At 46.5% G+C, this 21,220-nt stretch overlaps 1 protein-coding gene across 1 annotated transcript; it reads left to right on the top strand.

The window, feature by feature from the left end:
• The first annotated feature begins 10,490 nt into the window (after positions 1-10,490).
• PRDX3 (peroxiredoxin 3) lies at positions 10,491-19,610 on the top strand. Its single transcript, XM_043475312.1, has 7 exons — positions 10,491-10,627; positions 12,114-12,249; positions 13,927-14,068; positions 15,044-15,179; positions 15,994-16,097; positions 18,371-18,536; positions 18,750-19,610. The coding sequence occupies exons 1-7, from the start codon at positions 10,592-10,594 to the stop codon at positions 18,801-18,803; spliced, it is 774 nt and encodes a 257-aa protein (XP_043331247.1). The 5' UTR covers positions 10,491-10,591; the 3' UTR covers positions 18,804-19,610.
• The last annotated feature ends 1,610 nt before the right edge of the window (positions 19,611-21,220 follow it).

A 21,220-nucleotide genomic window follows, 5' to 3' on the forward strand; every position in this document is an offset into this window, starting at 1 on the left:
TTTGCGTGGTGGTGGGGTGGGGCTCCACTGAAGGAAAGGCCTTGAGCCACGGTAAGCACTCCCCAGTTAGGAAACTGCGGATTAGGAACGCTGCCACCTGCTAACCTGCAGGAGCTCATCCACTGCTCCCCTGGCCCCCAGCACCCTTCTCGTCCTCTCTCCCCTCTGAGATGTCAGTTTCCCACTTGGGAAGGACCAGAGACAAGACAAAAGCAGGAAAGCAACTTTATTTTCAACACAAACTCTGGTCCCACTTCACTCAACCTCTGCCCACTCTGGCCTCCAGCATTTCCCACCCCTGGGAAAATTAGAAGCAGCTTCTCCTTGCACAAGACTTGGGGCCCCTCCCCTAAGTGGCTTTAACAGAGGGGGGAGCTGGAGCCCATAAGAACGCTTTGAAAATGGTGAGGTTGAGTGGAAACCTTCCATTCTCCATGACGAGGCACCAGTATTTCTGAACCATTGATGACTAAAGGGAGTCACAGAAGACTTAGGCAAACAGTACTTTGTTGTGGTTGTGGTAGGGGTGGAGGAAAAATTCATCTGAAAGGAAAGAAGGCTCTTTTATTTTGGGAAAACACATTCAGGGGCTTTTAGTTACTTGAGAATCAAGCCACTACCCACTCTGGAATGGGAATAAAGAGGAATTGAGCTGGGCTACACATTCTCTAAAAACTGTCTTCTTCAGGGGAGGCTGATCACAGGATGCTTTCTGGGAGAAGTCAAGGGGGGAGTGGGGGAGGGCTGGGATGGGAAAAAAAGGTGAGATCAAGGGTGTTCCCTGTGATATTTTCCCAAGGGAGCAGATCCCTGCAACGTGGGGAAGGAGGGCTATTGCAAAGGAGGAAAATGGTCTCCCAGGGGCGCCTAAGGAGCTGGGAAGGTGACAGAGAACATTAAGGCATAGCTCCCACCCTGCTTTACGTTTGTCTTGTTTGTATTATAATCCCCAAGCCTTCCATTTAAGACGATCGCTCATCTCTGCTGGCATCCAGGAATTGAGAGAAAGACATGTGACCATCCTGGGGTCCAGAAGTATAAACAAGAAGACAAGCAGCTCAGAAAAGCTTCTGGGCAAGAGGGGAGCTGAGAAGCCCAGAGCAGTGCTGCCGCCCGAGGTGCAGGGCCTGCCTAGGATCCACACGTGTGTGCTGAGTCGCTCAGTCCTGTCCGGCTCTCTGCGACCCCATAGGCCACCAGGCTCCTCTGTCCATGGGATTTCCCTGGCAAGAATACTGGAGTGGGTTGCCATGCCCTCCTCCAGGGGATCTTGCCAACCCAGGGATTGAACCCAGGTCTCCCGAATTGCTGGCAGATTCTTTACCATCTGAGTCACCAGGGAAGCCCAAGAATACTGGAGTGGGTAGCCTATCCCTTCTCCAAAGGAAGAACTTCCCAACCCAGGAATCGAACTGGGGTCTCCTGCATTGCAGGTGGATTCTTTACTAGCTGAGCTACCAGGGAAGCCCCAGGATCAATATGGACAAGATGTAAAGATGCTTTTGGGAATCCCAAGAGGTCCTGGGAATGGGGACTGGTAAAAGGCCAGACAACTTTCTAATCTAGGCTAGGAGGGGTTCTGGCTGTTGGACTTTGCCATGCTAATTTTAGTGACATTTTTAGTAGCCCAACATGCCAGAGAAGAACCTAACAGTCACACAAGGTGTCATCGTTACCATTTGTTCCTTCATTCCATTGACATTTACGGGGTGACTGTTAAGTAGGAAGCATAGTTAGGCACCATGGGATGAGTAAGACACATAGGCTCTACCTTTTAACAGCTTCTAGGTGTTTTGGGACAACCAGTCACATGTAAGCAACTGGAGTGGGAGACAGATCAACAGAAGAAGTGCAGAGGGCTGAAAGAAGGCTGCTTTAAACTGCCTGGATGCAATGTCGGCAAAATCTCCTAGAAACCACTTATACTCATTGTGGAGGGAGTGTAAACTGGCACAACCCCTCTGGAAAGCAATTTGGCAACACATAACAAAAATTACCAAAGCACACACAGCCCTTGGTCATAGCAGTTACAATTCCAGAAATATACCCTAAAGAAATAGGTAAGAATGTCTGCAAAGGTTTGGCTACAAAGATGTGCCAATATCATAATATTGATTATAACATAAAGAAAATTTTGGAACAGCACAAATCTTCAATAATATCAGGTTGGTTAAGTAAATTGTGGAACAACATTCCAGTGGCATTCCTGTCAAAAATATTTAACCTGAATTGAATGGTGAGGAAGTATCAGACAAGCAAGTGGAGGAACATTCCACAAAAGAGCCAGCTGCCGTCCCTGAAAACTGTGAAGGTCAAAGGAAGATAAAGAAAGACTGAAGGAGACTAAAAGACAACTAAATACGATGTATAATTTTTGGATTGGATCACTGGGGACAGTGGATTTGGTAATAGTGGATCAATGTTAACACTCCTGATTTTGATCATTGTATTGAATATTATGATTATTATATAAGAATGTACTTGTTTTTAGAAACTATACCCTTAAGTATTGAGGGGTTTTTAAACAGTGAATTAGCTAGTTATGAAAACTGCAAACCAGGAGAGCCATCAGAAATCATTCAGAAGTGAAACATGACTCAAGAAACAGTTCAAGGCAACAGTGAAAGATCTGTGATAAAACACAGAGGATTGATTACTGAGAGAATTATGTTGATGATAACTTTCAAAGGCATTTAGGGGAAGGGGATGTCAGCTGGGGTAGGGGAATGGGTAATCAGAAATGGCTGCACATTGTAAGTTTCTAGCTAGATCTTCAACCAGGTCCATCTACATACGCTAGGGGTCTGCCATGTGCCAGGCACAGTGCTACAGGCTGGGCATGTAACAGTGAGCAAGGTGGGCATGGACCTTGCCCTGGTGGAGCTTTTACCTTGGGAAGAAACCCAGCAAATAATTAGTAAACAGACAAAGTAATTATAATTTCCAATCAAAGGAAACAAGGGCCAAGATAGACAATAACAGACTGGGTCGTTAGGAAAGTCCTCTTGGTGAAGATGACAGCCAAGCCATGTCCTAAATAAGGAGGAGGAGGGACTTCCCTGGAAGGCCAGTAGTTAAGAATCTGTGCTTCCTGTGCAGGGGGCATGGGTTGGATCCCAGGCCAGGGAACTAACATTCCACATGCAGTATAGTATGGCCAAAAATTTTTTTTAAAAAGGAGGAGGAGGTAACCAGACATGTTGTTTGTTGTTCAGTCACTAAGTCATGTCTGACTCTTTGCGACCCCATGGACTGCAGCATGCCAGGCTTCCCTGTCCTTTACCATCTCCCAGAGTTTGCTCAAACACATGTCCATTGAATTGGTGATGTCATCCAACCATCTCATCCTCTGTTGTCCCCTTCTCCTCCTGCCTTCAATCTTTCCCAACATCCGGGTCTTCTCCAGTGAATTGGTTCTTCACATCAGGTGGCCAAAGTATTGGAGCTTCAGCTTCAGCATCAGTCCTTCCAATGAATATTCAGGGTTGATTTCCTTTAGTATTGACTGGTTTGATCTCCTTGCAGTCCAAGGGACTCTCAACAGTCTTCTCCAGCACCACAGTTAGAAAGCATCAATTGTTTGGTGCTCAGCCTTCTTTATGATCCAACTCTCACATCCATACATGACTACGGAAAAACCATAGCTTTGACTCTACAGGCCTCTGTCAGCAAAGTGAGATCTCTGCTTTTTAATACTCTCTCTAGGTTTGTCATAGTTCTTCTTCCAGGAACAAGCATCTTTTAATTTCATGGCTGCAAAGTTTATTTTCTTGGGCTCCAAAATCGCTGTGGATGGTGACTGCAGCCAGACACGAGTAGAGAGAATTGCAGTCAAGGAGCACAGCAGGTGCCAAGGTGTGGGCTGGGTGCTGGGGAAGGAGGAGTAAAGCAGTAGGGCTGGGTCAGGAATGGGGTGGATGTCGGGCCCAAAATGAGTGGTCTGGAGGGAGGCAGGGGCACAGACTGTGTGAATTGGGGTTTTACCCTAATAAAAACCAGGAAGCCACTGAAGAGTTTTATGTAGGAGATGAAATAACCTGGTTGGTGTTTGCTGCTGAGGATGCATCGGAAGGAGGCAGTGAAAGCAGAGACAGGTTAGGAAGCTTCTGGGCCCATCATGGGAGGTAGGGAGGAAAGGAGACAGATCGGATGATGGGATGGGCCTCACATGTGACTTTTGCAACATCTCTGAATAAAGTTTGCTACAAAGAGGCTGACAAGACTGAGAAAGATGGCATTCATCCGCTATCTTTCTCTCTTTCTTAAATTGTATTATTCTAGAATTACATCATATTCTCATTTATTTATTTACTTTTGGCTGCACTGGGTCTTCATTGCTGCTCATGGGCTTTTTCTAGCTGCAGCGCTCCGGCTTCTCACTGCGGTGGCTTCTCTGGTTTCAAAGCATGGGTTCTAGAGTGGGCTCATAGTTGTAGCTCGCAGGCTTAGTTGCCCCGAGGCCTGTGGAATCTCCCCGGAGCAGGGATCGAACCTGTGTCCCCTGCATTGGCAGGCAGATTCTTAACCACTGGACCACCAGAGAAGTCCATCCTCCACCTTTCAACTTGGTTCCTGAGACCAGTTCTCCCAGTATGGAATAAATTATGACTAAATATTTACACCTAAATCCTGCAGTCAGCCTGTGGATAACACTTTGTATTACAATTTTTGTAGAGCCGTGTTTAAGTTTGGGTTCTCCTAGACCTTCATTCAGGGAAGGCAATGGCACCCCACTCCAGTACTCTTGCCTGGAAAATCCCATGGACGGAGGAGCCTGGTAGGCTGCAGTCCATGGGGTCGCTAAGAGTCGAACACGACTGAACAACTTCACTTTCACTTTTCACTTTCCTGCATTGGAGAAGGAAATGGCAACCCACTCCAGTGTTCTTGCCTGGAGAATCCCAGGGATGGCGAAGCCTGGTGGGCTGCCGTCTGTGGGGTCACACAGAGTCGGACACGACTGAAGCGACTTAGCAGCAGCAGACCTTAATTCAATGCAAGGAGCTTGTTTGGGAGGTACAAGAAGTGCAGGTGAGGCAGGGGGAGATCAGACAGGAAAGCAGCTGGTAAAAATGTGTTAAGTAACCTCCATGGGTAACTGCAACTTAATCCCTGTGGAAACTCCAGGAAACACACCTCAGGTTATCTACCCAGGAGCAGGGGAGCTGGACTACTTTGACACCAGCTCTTCCCACCTGGCCACTGCAAGAGCCGCGGTGGTGGTGGTGGTTTAGCCGATCAGCTGTGTCAGACTCTCGCAACCCCATGGACGGTAGCCTGCCAGGCTTCTCTGCCCATGGGATTTCCCAAACAAGAACAGGGGTTAATTCTCTTAAATTTGTCTTTCCACGGGGTGGGTGGTCCAGCCCTCCCAGTTCTGAAAGACCTCAACACAGAGATGCAGGTAAGGGCAGTTAGGAATCTCCAGGGTCCAAAGAAGTAGCAGGGTCTGAGGGATACAGAGACTTGTGATAGAGCTGCATGGACTTTGTGTTTTGCTTTCTTTCCCTTTTAAAATAGACCTCGGGACTTCCCTGGGGGTCCAGTGGTAAGAGCTCATCTTCCAATGCGTGGGGTTTGGTTTTGATCCCTAATCAGGAAGCTAACATCCCCCAGGCCTCCAGACCAAAAAACCAAAACATAAGACAGAAAACCAAAATGTAAGACAGAAGCAATATTGTAACAAATTCAATAAAGACTTTTAAAATGGTCCACATCAAAACAACAAAAAAAAGACAACCTCACACCGTGGAAGTGACCTAAGCCTTTTTGACCACCAAGAGGCCCTAAGAAGCTGTGAAAATTCCAGGGGCAAAATGGTGATGGCCTGGACTGAGGTGGTGGCATTGGACATAGAGGGAAGACATCCATCCTTTGGGTGCTGGTTGGTCGCGGGGGCAATGAGCAGGTAGTGAGGAATAGGTTTGAGGAGAGAAAGCAAGAGTTTGGTCTTGTGTTTGTTGAGTTTGGGCTGAGTAAGAGATGTCCGAGTGGAGATGTTGGCAGGCTGACTGGGAGACACTGCTCTAAAGAGGGGGGTAGGTGGCCTAGAATTAGGAGGATTTTTAGGGCAGTGGACTATTCTGTGCCCTAGACTAGAGTGGTGGATATACATCAGCACACATTTGTCCAGACCCATAGGGTGTACAACAGCAGAGTGAACCCTAATGTTAACTCAGGGTGATCATGACGTTATCAGTGTAGGTTCATGGATTGTAGCAAACACACCACCTTGGCAGATGGTCGGGGAGGCTGTGCAGAGGAGGACCCAGAGAGTACATGGGAAGTCTCTGTGTTTTCACTCAATTTTGCTGTGAACCTGAAACTGCTCTAAAAAATATAGTCTATTGAGAACTTCCCTAGCGGTCCAGTGGTTAAGACTCCATGCTTCCCATGCAGGGGGCATCAGTTGGATCCCATGTGCCCTGCAGTGCATTCAAAAAATCAAAAAATACACACACACACACACACACACACACACACACACATGTATAGTCTATTGAAAAAGGAGGCAGGGGTGGGAATAGATGCATGCATGCATGCTGAGTCGTGTCTGACTCTTTGCAACTCCAAGGACTGTTGCCCACCAGGCTCCTCTGTCCTTGAAACTTTCTAGGCAAGAATACTGGAGTGGGCTGCCACTTGCTATTTTCCTGACCCAGGGATTGAACCTGTGTTTCTTGAGTCTCCTGCATTGGCAGGCGGATTCTGTCCTACTCCTCCAGGGACTAGCTGGGGATAGGCAATAAAGACAGCAGAGGAAAGACTCAGGAAAGGCTCAGAAGGAAGCTGAGGTGTGCTAGGGGCAGGATGGGAAGTCTCAGACTCAGGAAGGTGAAATAATCTGTGGGGTTCTGAACAGAGGACAGATTGACCCCATCTGTTACTCACTGCTGTGGAGCAGCGCAAGGTCAGGCAGTGGGAATTCAGATGAGGTTGTCCGGAGAGGCCTTTGCCAGGAGACATGGCTCAGCATGGAGGGTGCATCTTCCCTAGAACCCAGGAGACAGCTGAATCGGGCCCTCGTCAATAGGAAAAAAAGGGGGGAAATGAATGCTTTTAGCCATGGAAAAAGGAAGAACTCAGGAAAACCCAGAGTAATGTCTGCCATCTCTAATTGCAGCCCCGGTTACCAGAATATTAACTTGTGGTTCCAGGGAGGTATTTTCCTAATCATCATAAAACAGTAGCATATATCTTTTCATTTGTCTTTCCCTCGTCTAGGTCCAAAAGTTCTTCTTCCAAACTCAAAACGGAGAATTTCAGTTATTTTCTACTCTTTTGGTAATCAAGACAAGTTCAGTTTGTCTTTTTTCTTTAGGGGAACAATCTATGTCCTTGTTGTGACAGCTAGAGAAAACTGTATAAAGAGATTTTTTTTTCCCCGCCTTGAATGAATGTGGAAAGAACATCTTGGCCACTATGTCAACCACTGCTTATTCATTAGTTCGATGAAGTTTTTCTGAGCATTTGTTATGAGCCAGGTACTAGCCTAACCATGGTTGACCACAGAACTGAGTATCATATATGAGCTTTACCTTCATGAAGTTCACAGTGTGGTTAAGATCTAAACAAAACTATGTGTGTGTGTGTGTGTGTGTGTGTGTGTTTTCAGTTGCTCAGTTGTGTCCGACCCTTTGAGGCCCCATGGACTGTAGCCCACCCAGCTTCTCTGTCCATGGAATTTCTCACACAAGAATACTGGAGTGGGTTGCTACTTCCTACTCCAGGGGATCTTCCCGACCCAGGGATTGAACCTGCGTCTCCTGCATTGCAGGTGAATTCTTTACCTGCTGAGCCATCAGAGAAGCCCCAGAAAAGACTATCGAGAACCCCAGCGTGATGTAGCAAGAGTGAGAATGAGAGATGAGAATGAGAAAAGCTTTCTAGGTACCTTCGAGGTTTCTCTAACGACCCCCGGGGGAGGTAGTCAGAGAAGGGTTGGCAGAATAGTACTCAAATACCAATTCCAATTAAGGTTATCTTTTCTTGGAATGAACAAATGGGGGACCCTGCTCATCCTCCCAGAGGACGTCTTTGGCTCTAGCCAGAGATTAGCTGAAGGACACTCACTTTGCAATTTCTAAACAGGATATTGAAAGGCTCTAGTGTGAAATTCCTTCTGGGCCTCTGGGCTGGAGATTCTAGGGTACTTCATTCTTTCTAGGACCAGGTAGATAAGCTTTAGACAAACACCAGCAGACCAATGTGTCCAATGAGGAGTTCTCCATTCTCATTGTCCCCCAGTCAGTGAATCCCTATGTGACTTGAGGCAAGCTGTTGAACCACAGGCAATTGCTTCAGCTTTCTATTTGGAAAAGAAGTGATAAGTAGTGAAAAGTCTCCAGTAGCCAAAAGACCTGGGAACTGGGCATCTATGTTGAGCCTGTAAGGGTTCCCAGGTGGCACTCGTGGTAAAGAGCCCACCTGCCAACGCAGGAGACATGAGAGGGGGGTTTGATCCCTGGGTCAGAAGATCCCCTGGAGGAGGGCGTGGCAGCCCACTCCAGTATTCTTGCCTGGAGAATCCTATGGACAGAGGAGTCTGGTGGGCTACAGTCCATAGAGTTGCAAAGATTCGGACACAACTGAAGTGACTTAGCATGCACGTACGTTGGACCTATAAGCAGATAGGGTAGGGGTTCCCTGGAGAAAGAGAACCAGACATGACTGTCTTGGTGTAAGAAAAGCCATTTTTGGCCTAAGCTATTTTTGTGATCTAAGGCTGGCCACAGTGCTGTCCTTGAACAGGTCTTAGTAATTTATGATCTAAAGGGAAGAAAAGAATGCAGAAGCAAATGACTTTATCAGGTAATAGAAGTAACTACAGCAAGGATACTTCAGTTATAAACACTTCCAAGTCTGTTTCAATGATAAAGATTGGCCTGAAGTGTTCAACCACCAGATCAACTGGAACCTAAGCGATGAATGATATTGACCTTTTCTGACCCTCGTAACTTCAATCAACTAAAGCTTGGATTCTATCTACCACCCAAGCCCCTTCATGCATACCCACATACCCTTAGCTTGAAACTTCCCTAATTTTGCTATTTAACATGACAATGCTTTGGAAAATATCTCCTTACTTAGGACTTCCCCAGTGACCCAGTGGCTAAGACTCTGCACTCCCAAGGCAGGGGAACCAGGTTCGATCCCTGGTCAGGGAACTAGATAGATCCCATATGCCGTCGCTAAGAGTTTGAATGTCTCAATGAAGATGGAAGATACTGCGTGCCACAACTAAGACATGGCACAGCCAAAGAAATATTAAAAAAAAAAAAGTCTTATTTGTTGCAAGTAATAAATCCTTCCCTTTCCTGATCTTTGCCTAGGTTGTGTCATTTGGTTCCATACCCACCAACCCAGTTTGGAAAATATCCACTTGGGATCTACATTTTATCACACCTACTTGATTTTTATCATGTTTGATGAACATGCTTCAAGGTACCGTGCTCACCACTGAGTACTTGGCTTTACTAATCAACCAAAAATAAATGTTAAATGTGTCTTAATTCTCCCAATTTTGGCAAGAGAAGCCAAAATGGAAGCCCACACATCATCCCAAAGATTTTTCAGGACAACAAAATCTTGATGTGTCTGACCCACTTGGCTTATTGGTGGTGGTGGTTTAGTTGCTAAGATGTGTCCGACTCTTGCAGCCCCATGGACTGCAGCCTGCCAGGCTCCTCTGTCGATGGGATTCTCCAGATAAGAAAACTGGAGTGGGTTGCCATTTCCTTCTTCAACTTGGCTTACTAACAGAAAAACTGCATTAATGATTTTTTAAAAGAACACTTATTATTTATTTGACTGCACCAAATCTTAGTTGCAGCATGCAAACTCTTAGTTGAGTCATCTAGGCTCTAGTTCCCTGACCCCAGATGGAACCCCCAGCCCCTGCACTGGGATCACCAAGTCTCAGCCACTGAGAAGTCCCTGAAATTGCATTCATGATTAATTCCATTTCATCTAGGAGCCAGAAGTCTCTACCTCCGGCCAAAATAGGAAAGGGAGCCTTTTACACTAACAGTAATCCACAGGTTCACAGTTGAGTCAGTTCAGTCGCTCAATCGTGTCCGACTTTTTCCGACCCCTTGGACTGCAGCATGCCAAGCTTTTCTGTGCATCACCAACTCCCGGAGCTTGCTCAAACTCATGTCCATCAAGTCAGTGATGCCATCCAACCATCTCATCCTCTGTCGTCCCCTTCTCCTCCTGCCTTCAATCTTTCCCAGCATCGGGGTCTTTTCAAATGAGTCAGTTCTTAAGTCAGTAGCCAATATGGAAATATCTATCTTCCCACCCTGGATTGGATCTTTTTAGGCTGGGGCGACAGACACAAACTATCAATTTCCCAAGCATGAAGCTACTTAGGAGTTTTAACAGGACTTAATCCTCCTCTGGGTGGGATCGAGGGACCCCACAACCGAGACGTGTACCAGGCGGAGGGCCCGGAAGGTCGTAGCTCTTCCAAGCCCCGGCTCCGGCGCCGGCCCGCCCCTGTCCGCCGAGGCCACGCCCCTGACCACGCCCCCGTAGGCTCCGCCTCCTCTGCGTCTCTGTCGGCCCCGGGGTCCCCTGCGCACCGAAGATGGCGGCCGCGGCGGGAAGGTTGCTCCGGGCTTCGGTGAGTGGTTGCTTGCGGGGCACAGGCACCGAGACCCTGCGGTGGCTCCGAGAACGTGCTTCCCAAGTGGGATGCCGCTTCCGCTGGCCTGGGGGTCTTTCACCCTTGGAGGATGTCAGAGGGAAGTGGACCACGGGCCGCCTCCTCTAAGGCAGGCTCCCCGCGCCTGCGCAGAGCCGTCCTTCCCCCCCACCCCCGCCCACCCCCCCCCCGCGCCCTGCATTCCAGTTTCCAAATCCCTCTTCGCTCCCAGTCGTGGGCCACTATCCAGTCTCCTGTCCCCTGCTTAAGCACCTGGCTCTGGATGCAGGCGACCTGTCCCCTGGTCGCGGTTCTATAACTGACTCTATGACCTTGGGCCATTGTTTTCTTTTCCGAACCTCAGATAACTTCCTTACCTTAGCATGGCCTGCCTACCTCAAGGGTTTCCGTGAACATCCCCTTAAATGCTGGATGGACACCAAAATGCTAAAGTAACAAAGTCCTTGAGTGCCTGAGGCTCTTGGCTGCCCGCCCTCCCCTTTCTCGTGGTGGGGTTCCACCCAGGCTCTTTCTTCCCGAGTCATGCTGGACTCTGAAATTGAGCAAACGTTTCCCTTGACCCCTGTCCAGGGGTCTGACCCAGCCCAGAGGCTGAACTTTGCTCTGTTTGTTTGCTTCTGTGTGGGCCGGAATGGCCTTGTCTTTTCCACGGGAAAACCTTGACATGGTAGAACATGCCCAGCACATCTGCTGGTAAAGAGCTTAATACACAGAGCCTGGCCGGTCTCCTGGGCTGAGTGCTCCGGGTTCCTTTTAAAAGCATGGAATCTTCACATTCTTGTAATTTCCCTCTGCCTTGCAGTCTTTTGTTTCCCATTAATTAATACATATGTGTCGAGTTGGCCAAAAAGTTCGTTCAGGTTAAACCCAAATGAACTTTCTGGCCAACCTGATAATTATATTTACATATGTATATGGTATATACATATACACTCAGCCACTGGATCTCCAGGGAATTCCCTGTATTTTTTAAAAAAATAAAAATTACATATGTGAAGTGTGCATCATGATACAAGTAATGAAATAATTACTATAGTCAAACTAATTAACATCTCTTCACATGGTTAGCCTTTGTATGCGTGATGAGTGCACCTGTCTACTGTCTTAGAATAATACTCTCATTTTCAACTTCAACACAGTATTCTTAAGTATAGTCAACATGCTTGTACATTAGAGCTCTAGACTTATTCATCCTCCATAACTGCAACAATGTACCCTTTGACCAACATCTCCCTGTCTTCCCAGTCTCCTTTACAGTGTCAAAGGATAAGGAAGCAGAAGGGAATTTTAAGAACATGTAGACTCAATCCATGCTTTTGCAGTTTGGAGTTTTTGTTCATGGGAACAAGGCCATCGGAGGCCACCACTGCCCTGATGCCCTTTCAGCAGGGTTTCAGCCGCCATTCTGGGAATACATTCTGATATAAAGTGTTTCTCTTTTTAGCTCGCCCGACATGTGAGTGCCGTTCCTTGGGGCATTTCTGCCTCTGCAGCCCTTAGGCCTGCTGCTTCTCGAAGAATGTTTTTGACAAATGCCTTGTGGTCTGGTTCTGATCAAGCAAAATTCGCCTTTAGCACCAGTAAGTGTTGTTATGCTTTCGTTTGGACCAGATAATGGAAACATTTATCATCTCTGAACAGGAGTTCTGAACTATGGCCATACATTAGACTCACGTGGGGAGTTTTTACTATCGTACCACTTTCCTAGTCCCACCCCAAACAAATAAAGTCAGTCTCCGGGATGGGACCAGAACATCGAATTTTTTTTAAAGCTCACCAAGTGATTCTCATGTGCAGCCAAGGGTTGCGACTCACTGAGGCAGACTGCCCGATTGTCACATTTCCTTGGTGACTCCAGAGGTTTTAATCCCCTGGGTTGAGGAACATGAAGGAGGGGTGGGGACAGCCACAGGTGTCTGGACCTGCTGTGTGTGAAGGGCATGAGCTGACTGGGGACGGACGGTGCAGCTACTCTACAGGCTTTTGGATTCAGACCAGTGGCCTGGCTCCACGTGGCCACCTTAGGCCAGTCTGTTGGACTCCTCCGTGATCTGAGTGACACACAGCTGTTTCTTGAGATTTATACTCCATTCTAAAATATGAGATTTGCTTGGTACAGCCGCAGATAATGAATGGCATTTGAAAAGGCTTCCTTTAGGTTTGTCCCACCTTTAAAAAAGACTATTTAACTTGTAATGGTGGTGGGGGTGGGGTGTGTACTTTAGCAAAACCTTTGTTTGTTGGTAAGTATTTTAAAAAAATTTACAATTTTCTCGGAGCTGTAAGAAGTTTCTAGTATCAACTTGATGACACGAGTTTCACTTTCCTTTTCACCTGTCCCAAACCCCAGCTCCCGGTAGCTCCTCCTGTTTCTGAAGCCAGGCATCTTGACACCTGGCCTCCTTTGTCCCGCCTTTCCAGCCTGAAGCCTGGCCTCTATAGTCCTGACACAGCTCTTGCATCCCTTCCTTCCTCTCTGTCCCCTCTGCCGTACCTTGCCCGCCTCACCGCTCACTTAGATAGCTGCAGTCACCTCCTGACATCAGGCTCTCCCTGCTCCTCTTACTCTCCCCTGCCCGACTAATCTTCCTAAGAACAGCCAGCACATCACCCATCTCCTGCACAGAAGCCTCCAGTGATTCCCATATCTCTCCTTTTAAGAACAGACTCATCTGTCTGATACACAAGGGCCCTGTCAGCGTGGCCTTCCACCGTCCTTGCTCTGTCCCCCATGCGTCTTCCTTCTATGCACACCTGTTCTCTACGTCAAGCAAACTCTGCTGCAGGCCATTCCCCGCACCTGCTGTGTTCCTTCCTTTGTGCCATCCGCCCTGGTCTTGGCAAAAATGCAGACCATGCTTAGAACCCACCTTCAGACTCATTGGTCCTTAATTCTATGTTCATCCATCCCTACTCTCTCCTGTCTTCTTTTATTTATTTGCCTTTTGGCCGCACCTTACGGCATGTGGGATCTTAGTTTCCCGACTAGGGAGCACGCTGGTGTCCCCTGAAGCGGGAGCTGAGTCTTAACCACTGGACTGCCAGGGAATTCCCTCCTGTCTCTTTAGTTTCCATAGCATTTTGAGTTAGTGTACAGTCAGACCTATGGAAAGAGAAACAGTTTTGTAAGATGTACAATTGAACTGAACCTTTTAATTATACTACTGATTAATTACTGTGAGAGGTTTGAGTAAAATCAGAGAAGTGGTTGGTTTAACGAATGAACTGTATATGCATGTTTTTGGGGTATTTTTCAGGTTCCTCATACCATGCCCCCGCCGTCACCCAGCATGCCCCCTATTTTAAGGGTACAGCCGTTGTCAGCGGAGAGTTCAAAGAAATTAGCCTTGATGACTTTAAGGGGAAATATTTGGTGCTCTTCTTCTATCCTTTGGATTTGTAAGTGTATTTTCTGTGATGCTGTAACATCATTCTGGGAGCAAGCAAAGATCGCTGCCTTCCCACTGACACGGCCTGTCTTTACTCTTGTCAAGGGGAGGGTTGCTGCTGACTCTGTCACTGTTGGTCTTGTTGATACAGCTTGCATCTGTAGTTAATTCACAAGTGCTAAGTATAGGGGGTGGAGTGGTATTCCTTTTAATGGGTTTTAACATGGCTTTTTTATTTTTAAAGATGTGTGTATTTATTTATTGGCTGTAGGGGGATTTAGTTGCTGCACGTGGGCTTTCTCTACTTGTGGTGAGCGGGGGCTCCTCATTGTGTGGCTTCTCTTGTTGCGGAGCATGAGCTCTAGGGCACATGGGCTTCAATAGTTGGAGAACGTGGGCTGAGTAGTTGCAGTTCCTGGGTTCTAGAGCTCAGGCGCAATAGTTGTGGTGTACGGGCTTAGTTGCTCTGTGGCATGTGGAATCTTCCGGGATCTGGGGTCGAACCTGTGTCCCTTGTACTGCAAGGAGATTCCTACCCACTGGACCACCAGAGAAGCCCTGTGGCTCTTGTTTTACGGCCCTGCAGCCCGGGAGCCGCACTCCTGAACCCACGTGCCTCGAGCCCACTTTCCACTCTGGAGTAGTGGTTCCTGTAAGCCCGTCAGGGAGGAAGTTTCCACTGAGAAAAGTAAGGATGATAAAATGAATTTTCTCATGAAGCTACTTATTTAATAAAATTTTGTCTTTATTCTTGGAGTGTGCCTCCCCCACCCCTATTTTTTGATATGATTCTTAAAATAGAAAGTTGGTGGTGGTTTTTTTTAAACTGGAGTATCACTGTGACCAGGAGTTCAGTGGGGATGATTAACCCTTTTGCCTTTTTCTCCTTTAAGAAAATAGAACTACTCTTTAGACAACTGCTGTTGAGATTTTAAAAGTCTTTTAAAAAACATTCTCTGATAAGAATTCCTGCCCTTTTTTCTAGCACCTTTGTGTGTCCTACAGAAATTATTGCTTTCAGTGACAAAGCCAATGAATTTCATGATGTGAACTGTGAAGTCGTTGCAGTGTCGGTGGATTCCCACTTTAGCCACCTGGCCTGGATAAACACGCCAAGGAAGGTATACACATATCCACACCGCCTCTGCACTTGTGATCTCAAAAACTGCCAGATCCCATGAAAGACCAACCTAGAAGTTGTTAAAGCATGACTAGTCTGAAATGGGCTATCCGTCAGTCCTAACCTACTAGCAGATTCTGTTAAGCTCTATCCATGTCTCCTGTAACACTGCATGTATTTACTCCCCACTACACCTGTGTTTTTCAATCAATAACAGAACAAACTCAGCAGGGCTGGGGAAACAGCTGGACTCCATTGTCTCCCCTCTCAGCTGGACCCTGTAGATCCCCGTACCCTGTGAGGCAGGTGAGACAGTGGTTAAGTTCTCTGGTTTTATTCTTCTGCATGATCAGTATTCTTGCCTAAAAACTTGCTTGGGAGAATCAATTTCTAGCTATAATGCTGGACTATCAAATAATTCAAAGTATTCTTTTTTTTTTTAATTATTCCACCTTTATGCTTCAGGAATGAATCTTCAACCAAAAGGATACTTTAAGAATTAGAAAAAGAAAGAAAAGTCTGTAGTATTCGCTGGGTTTAAATCCTGCCTCTGCCCCTTTCTAGCTGGGACCTGGAGCAAGTTACTCAGCCTGTGTGCGCCTCAGTTTTGTCATCTGTAGAATGGCGATGATGATAGTAGCTGCTCCAGGGAGCTGGAGGGGGTAGTGAGGCAGTAGAAAGAGCTTAGCGCAGCGCTCGGCCCGCTGTGGGTGCTCAGTTACTGCCTTCTGGCTGTGGTCAGTCGCCCTGTCACCTGGCTGAGGAGGCTGTGGGAGCCTCAGTGTAACCACCAGCCCTGTTTGTATCTTTATCAGAATGGCGGTTTGGGCCATATGAACATCGCACTCTTGTCAGATTTGACCAAACAGATTTCCCGAGACTACGGTGTGCTGTTAGAAGGTCCTGGCCTTGCGCTACGGTAAGATCCGTTTTGTATGAACTTAAAATTGTCTTTTGTGTTTAGCGTTATCGTACTTCATAGGGAATTTACAGAAACCTGGGTAGGGAATTCTTAGAACCCCAAACCCTTCACTTGTCTTTTATTGTAATACGCATCAGTGGATGCCTCCTGCGAGGATTGGCAGTCTTTCAGAAATGACTGTGACATGTGTGCCCCCTGCGTCTCCCTGGGCCTGTTTCTGAAGAAGGATATCGTACCCTTTTAAAATATATATATTTATTTATTTTATTTGGTTGCACCAGCTCTTAGTGGCAGCACACAGGATCTAGTTCCTTGACCAGGGATCGAACCAGGGCCCTCTGCATTGGGGAGCACAGAGTCTTAGCCACTGGACCACCAGGGAAGCCTCCAATACCACGTCTTAATGGCCACACTGCTTCACTCTCCCTGACCACATGGGAGTCACTCCTCGCAGTGAAGCCGTCAGACTGCTTGGTGATAGGGGGTGGGGGGCAGAGGGGGCCAGCAAGGGTAGGAGTCAGTTTCCTGGTACAGTTAGTATCTTGTACAAGCGCTGGAGCCAGAGCAGAGTTTGAATTTATTAAGCTCAGCTGCTCAACAGCTGTATGACTGAGCAAGATATTTAGCCTCTTCGAGTCCCTTTCTGCCCATAATTAAAATGAGAATGTACCTCCCGGGTTGGCTGTGAGCATTGAGTAAGGTGAGGCAGCTACAGAGTTTGCGGCACAGGTCCTCGGAGCTGCTGTGAGCTCCATCCCAGGCCGTCAGCCTTCCTGGGAGGGACCAGAACTTAGGCATCATGATGGCTGCTGATGGAGGGACGGGGCAGAACTTGACCCTCCAGGACACAAGCGAGGATCCCACATGGATGGGCCTCACAGTTTTGTCGGGGGCTGGCTTGAACCCGTCACCTGCCCACCGTCGTAGCTGATCTCCAGCCTGCTCGGGGTACGCTGGAATTTTGGCTCCAGAATCCACCTGGGAACTTGGGCCTTTTGACTCTAAGGAGATTACTGCCTGCCTGTAGTAAGTGGAAGCCTAGCTCTGACAGCATTGGCAAGGGAAGGAGAGTCCTGGTGTTTTCCTCCCAGAATCCCCTGTATAGTCTCGCTCACTTTGTAGTTACCTCCCTACTGGTTTCACTGTTAGGACTGACAAAAGGGAGAGGAGTCAGTCTGGCTTGTAAGATAAGCCTTTCTTTCTGGAGACTGTGCTGTGGGCCCATCTCCAACCCAGCTCTCTGGTTCCGCATCTGCATTGTGGACTCCCCCTTGGCTACACCCTGCAGGAACATGCACCAGGACCCCCTTAGCCTCAGAGCCTAGACCCCCTAAGGCCAGGCCCAGGGAGGGAGAACCACCTTTTTATCTTCTGAGTTTTTTCTAATTTGCCTTTTTCCTGAGTGATCAACGTTTGGGATACCACACCCTTTTAAAGATGGACTGTTAAAAACCTCTTTGAGTTTTATGACCTCTGGGTAAGTCAGAGTATCACCCTCACTTGTATAGAAGATAAGCACAGACCCCAGGGTGGTGGGTTACCTCATTACATTGCTGCTAAGTGATAGTGATGGGACACTTGGACAATCTGTGGATCAAAATAAGAACTGTAAGTGATTGAAACACATCAAATATATTTAAATCCAAGATTCGAAGAATTCCAGGAAACCAGTTCATTATTTTGAAAACCTAATAATGGAAGAGTACTAAGCAGTCATTCTGTCTTTCCTATACAAACTGTACCTCAGGGTAGCCCAAAATAAAAGTGATGGGATTGTTTTTCCTTTAGATTTCTACTCTGCCTAGACGTAAGGCCAGTAAATTTTCCCATGGGATTTTCTCCCCGATACTCAATTCACTCATAAGTATTTACAGAATACAGATAAAATACGTCTCTGTTCCTTCTCAGTCGCTTATGGTTTCTTGCCAAGATTTGATACAGCTGCCCAAAGAATGCTTACTGCATCACTAACGAGAAGTCTTTGCTCTGTGTAGTTCAGTGACCTTCAGATATTATGAGACATCCAGGTCACATCTGTGAATGTGAACACACTGCCTGTTTTCCATGGTGGCCTAGTCCAGTCCTATCTTTGTTAAAGCACCTGTCATCAATAAGAGATAATAAGCTTTCTGTATAAGGAAAACCTGATTTTTAAGCACATGATAGAGTTTAATAAATGCTCTATCAAGGAGAATTAAAGGCAGGGTAGAAGTAGAGTCTTTCTAGCTCTGGTAATGTTGACATTCTGATGATGGTGAATCTTTGTGCAGCGGTCTCTTCATAATTGACCCCAACGGAATTATCAAGCATCTGAGCGTCAATGATCTCCCAGTGGGCCGAAGCGTGGAAGAGACCCTCCGCTTGGTGAAGGCGTTCCAGTTTGTGGAAACCCATGGAGAAGTCTGCCCGGCCAACTGGACACCCGAGTCTCCTACAGTAGGTTTCTTTCCCAAAAGCAATGGGAGCCTAGCCAAGAGGGTCCCAGGTCCTCACTGCCTCAAGGGCTGCTGGCCTGGAACATCCACGTTGGAGCAAGGGTGGAGGTGGTGTGCAAAAAGTTAAATAACTGTAGGTTAAAAATTGAGGGCCTTCAGCTCCCTTTTGAGATCATAAAGTCACTTACCCAGTGAAATATTTTTGTATTTTCAGATCAAGCCCCATCCAACTGCTTCCAGAGAATACTTTGAGAAGGTAAATCAGTAGACCATCCTGTGCACACCTGAAGCTTCCCACACCAGAAAAGAACCACAGTGGGAACTCACTTGTAGCTTTTCAAAGATTAGTATTTTTAGAAAGCAAAAAAAAAAAAAACTCAATGATGCTTGTATTCATAAATAGTATTACTCTAAATGTTTTGTTTTTGTAATGTTAGCCAAGGCTTTTAAAACGCTTTCAGTTACTAATGTAATGAGTCCAGGGCAAGGTATGGATGGATGGCTAGTTTCTACAGAGTGTGTAGTTCACCTATTTCTTGGATCATGTCTTCAGTAGGAAAAGGAAACAGATCTTTTTCCTCAGCCTTACTTGAACCTTTGTGTATACCAGAGTAGTACGACAGGTATTGAAAACTTCTGATCAAGGGTCCTGAAATTTTCCTCTTGAATTTCTTTGTATTAAAACTGAATTTTCTTTAAAGACCATAGTTTTAAGTTCTTAGTATTAGTGGTCTAACTTAACACTTGCAATGAATGTGTGTATGGTTGAAGGAAATGTGAATCATGTTTTTTTTTAAAAAAAAAACAACACAGTGGCAAAGTGACTTAACTGATCATGCATGTTCCCCATTCCTGAGATTTATAGTTTATATAGTTATTGTACTTACTTTGTTAGCTGACTTAGTGTCTACATACATTTCTAATATTGATTGGGTATAATTAGAAAGGATATTTATTGAATCCAGGGATTGCAGTATGAAATTTGAATCATTCATGCATTTGAATTATTATAATTATTTTCTTTCTTGAAGTGTTCCATGTAAAAAATATAATAAAAAATAAACATTTTAAAATACTTGCCTTTTTAACACCATTAATTCTTGCTTCAGCTTACTTATATTGTGGGGCTCTCTAGTTTTCCTTCTCTGATTATATCAACAGACATTTATTGAGCATTTAACTCAGTCGCTACAAAGATGAATAAGATGCTGGCTACACATCCAAGGAACTGGACAAAAGAAATGTGGAAGCATTTATTCATTTTAATGGCTTCCCTGGTTGCTCAGATGGTCAAGAATCTGCCTATTATGTGGGAGACCTGGGTTCAGCCCCTGGGTTGGAAAGATCCCCTAGAGAAGGGAATGACTACCCACTCCAGTATTCTTGCCTGGAGAATTCCATGGACTGAGGAGCCTGGCAAGCTACAGTCAAATCCTAGAGTGCCTACTATATGCTAGGTACTATTTTGGAGGCAGAACGAACAAAAAAGACATACCTCTTCCTTTTTGCACTTACATTGTAGAGGGAGTAAACAATAACATTACATAGAATGTCTGGAAGGACAGTAAAGTGGAAAAAGGGACTAGAGCAGAGAGGTACAGGTATTTTAATAGGGTTTCAGGGAGTCAGTCTCTCCAGGTCTGTATTCTCATCTGCAAAATGACTGTAATTGTACCTACCTTGGGGTTTTGGTGTCAAATGAGATAAAACACCTAGAAGGTGAGGGAGTTGCAGGGATAAAAAGGTTCTAGGCAAAGCAAATGACAAGCGCAAAGGCCCTGAGGCAAGAGTGGACTTGGGGTGGGAGAAAAATTGAAGGACAATGTGACCAGACCCATGAAGGAGGAGAATGGTAATGGGGAGCCCAGAGGGCTTTATGGGCAAGCTAAGGACTTCAGATTCTATTCTGAGACAGGAAATGGCAAAAATGTTTTGAGAAGAGTCACATCACCTTGTTCTTAGAGGTTCACTCTGGCTCCTCTCTTAAGACTAGACCCATAACAGTGCAGAGAGGAAAGCAGGTCAGCTGGGCTGGATTTGTGACATACTTGCGGTAGAGCCAGCAGGATAATACAGATGTGCTAAATACTACGGTGCAATAGATGCCTTCCGGGGAACTCTGAGGAGGGGAGCACCTTACCTGGCTATGGGCATCAAGAAAGCCTTCCTGGAGGAGGAGACGAAGTCTTGGAGATACGGAAAAGTGATCTGTGGGAGCTGAGAAGCCACATGGGCCTGAAGAAAACCATGAGCTGCTTTCATGTTCCTGGAGGTGAAATCAAAGGGAGGGCAAAGGCCAACCGGCTGCAAGTGGTCCAGATTGAGCACTTCCTATGGACCCAGCACTGCTAGGGCTTTCACATGTTTTATCTCATTGGACCCACAACAAAAACACAATAGGTACAATTATTGTCATTTTACAGATGAGAAAGTAGACTTGAAGTTACTGACGACCATGGCCACAAACAAGTATTCCATGGCACCAGGTCCCTAACCTGGGACTCCTCAGGAGCCCCTTGAAGGCCCTCAACATCCAGCCTTCCACAAACACACATAACCCTCACACACCCCAGTGCTGGGGAAGTGGGTGGAGGCCGAAGGAAGGCACATTTTCCTCTACAAGTGGTCTCTACCCTCTCTCGTGTACAGCAGAGGAAACTGGGTTTGCCCCAGCGCAGGGGAAAA

Source organism: Cervus canadensis, chromosome 8, assembly GCF_019320065.1.
Source record: "Cervus canadensis isolate Bull #8, Minnesota chromosome 8, ASM1932006v1, whole genome shotgun sequence".
Lineage (NCBI taxonomy): Eukaryota > Metazoa > Chordata > Mammalia > Artiodactyla > Cervidae > Cervus > Cervus canadensis.

Coding starts and splice junctions, on each gene's coding strand:
- PRDX3 (XM_043475312.1), top strand. CDS start 10,592: ATGGCGGCCGCGGCGGGAAGGTTGCTCCGGGCTTCG. Junction 10,628..12,113: donor GAAGGTTGCTCCGGGCTTCG/GTGAGTGGTTGC, acceptor TTCTCTTTTTAG/CTCGCCCGACATGTGAGTGC. Junction 12,250..13,926: donor AAAATTCGCCTTTAGCACCA/GTAAGTGTTGTT, acceptor GGTATTTTTCAG/GTTCCTCATACCATGCCCCC.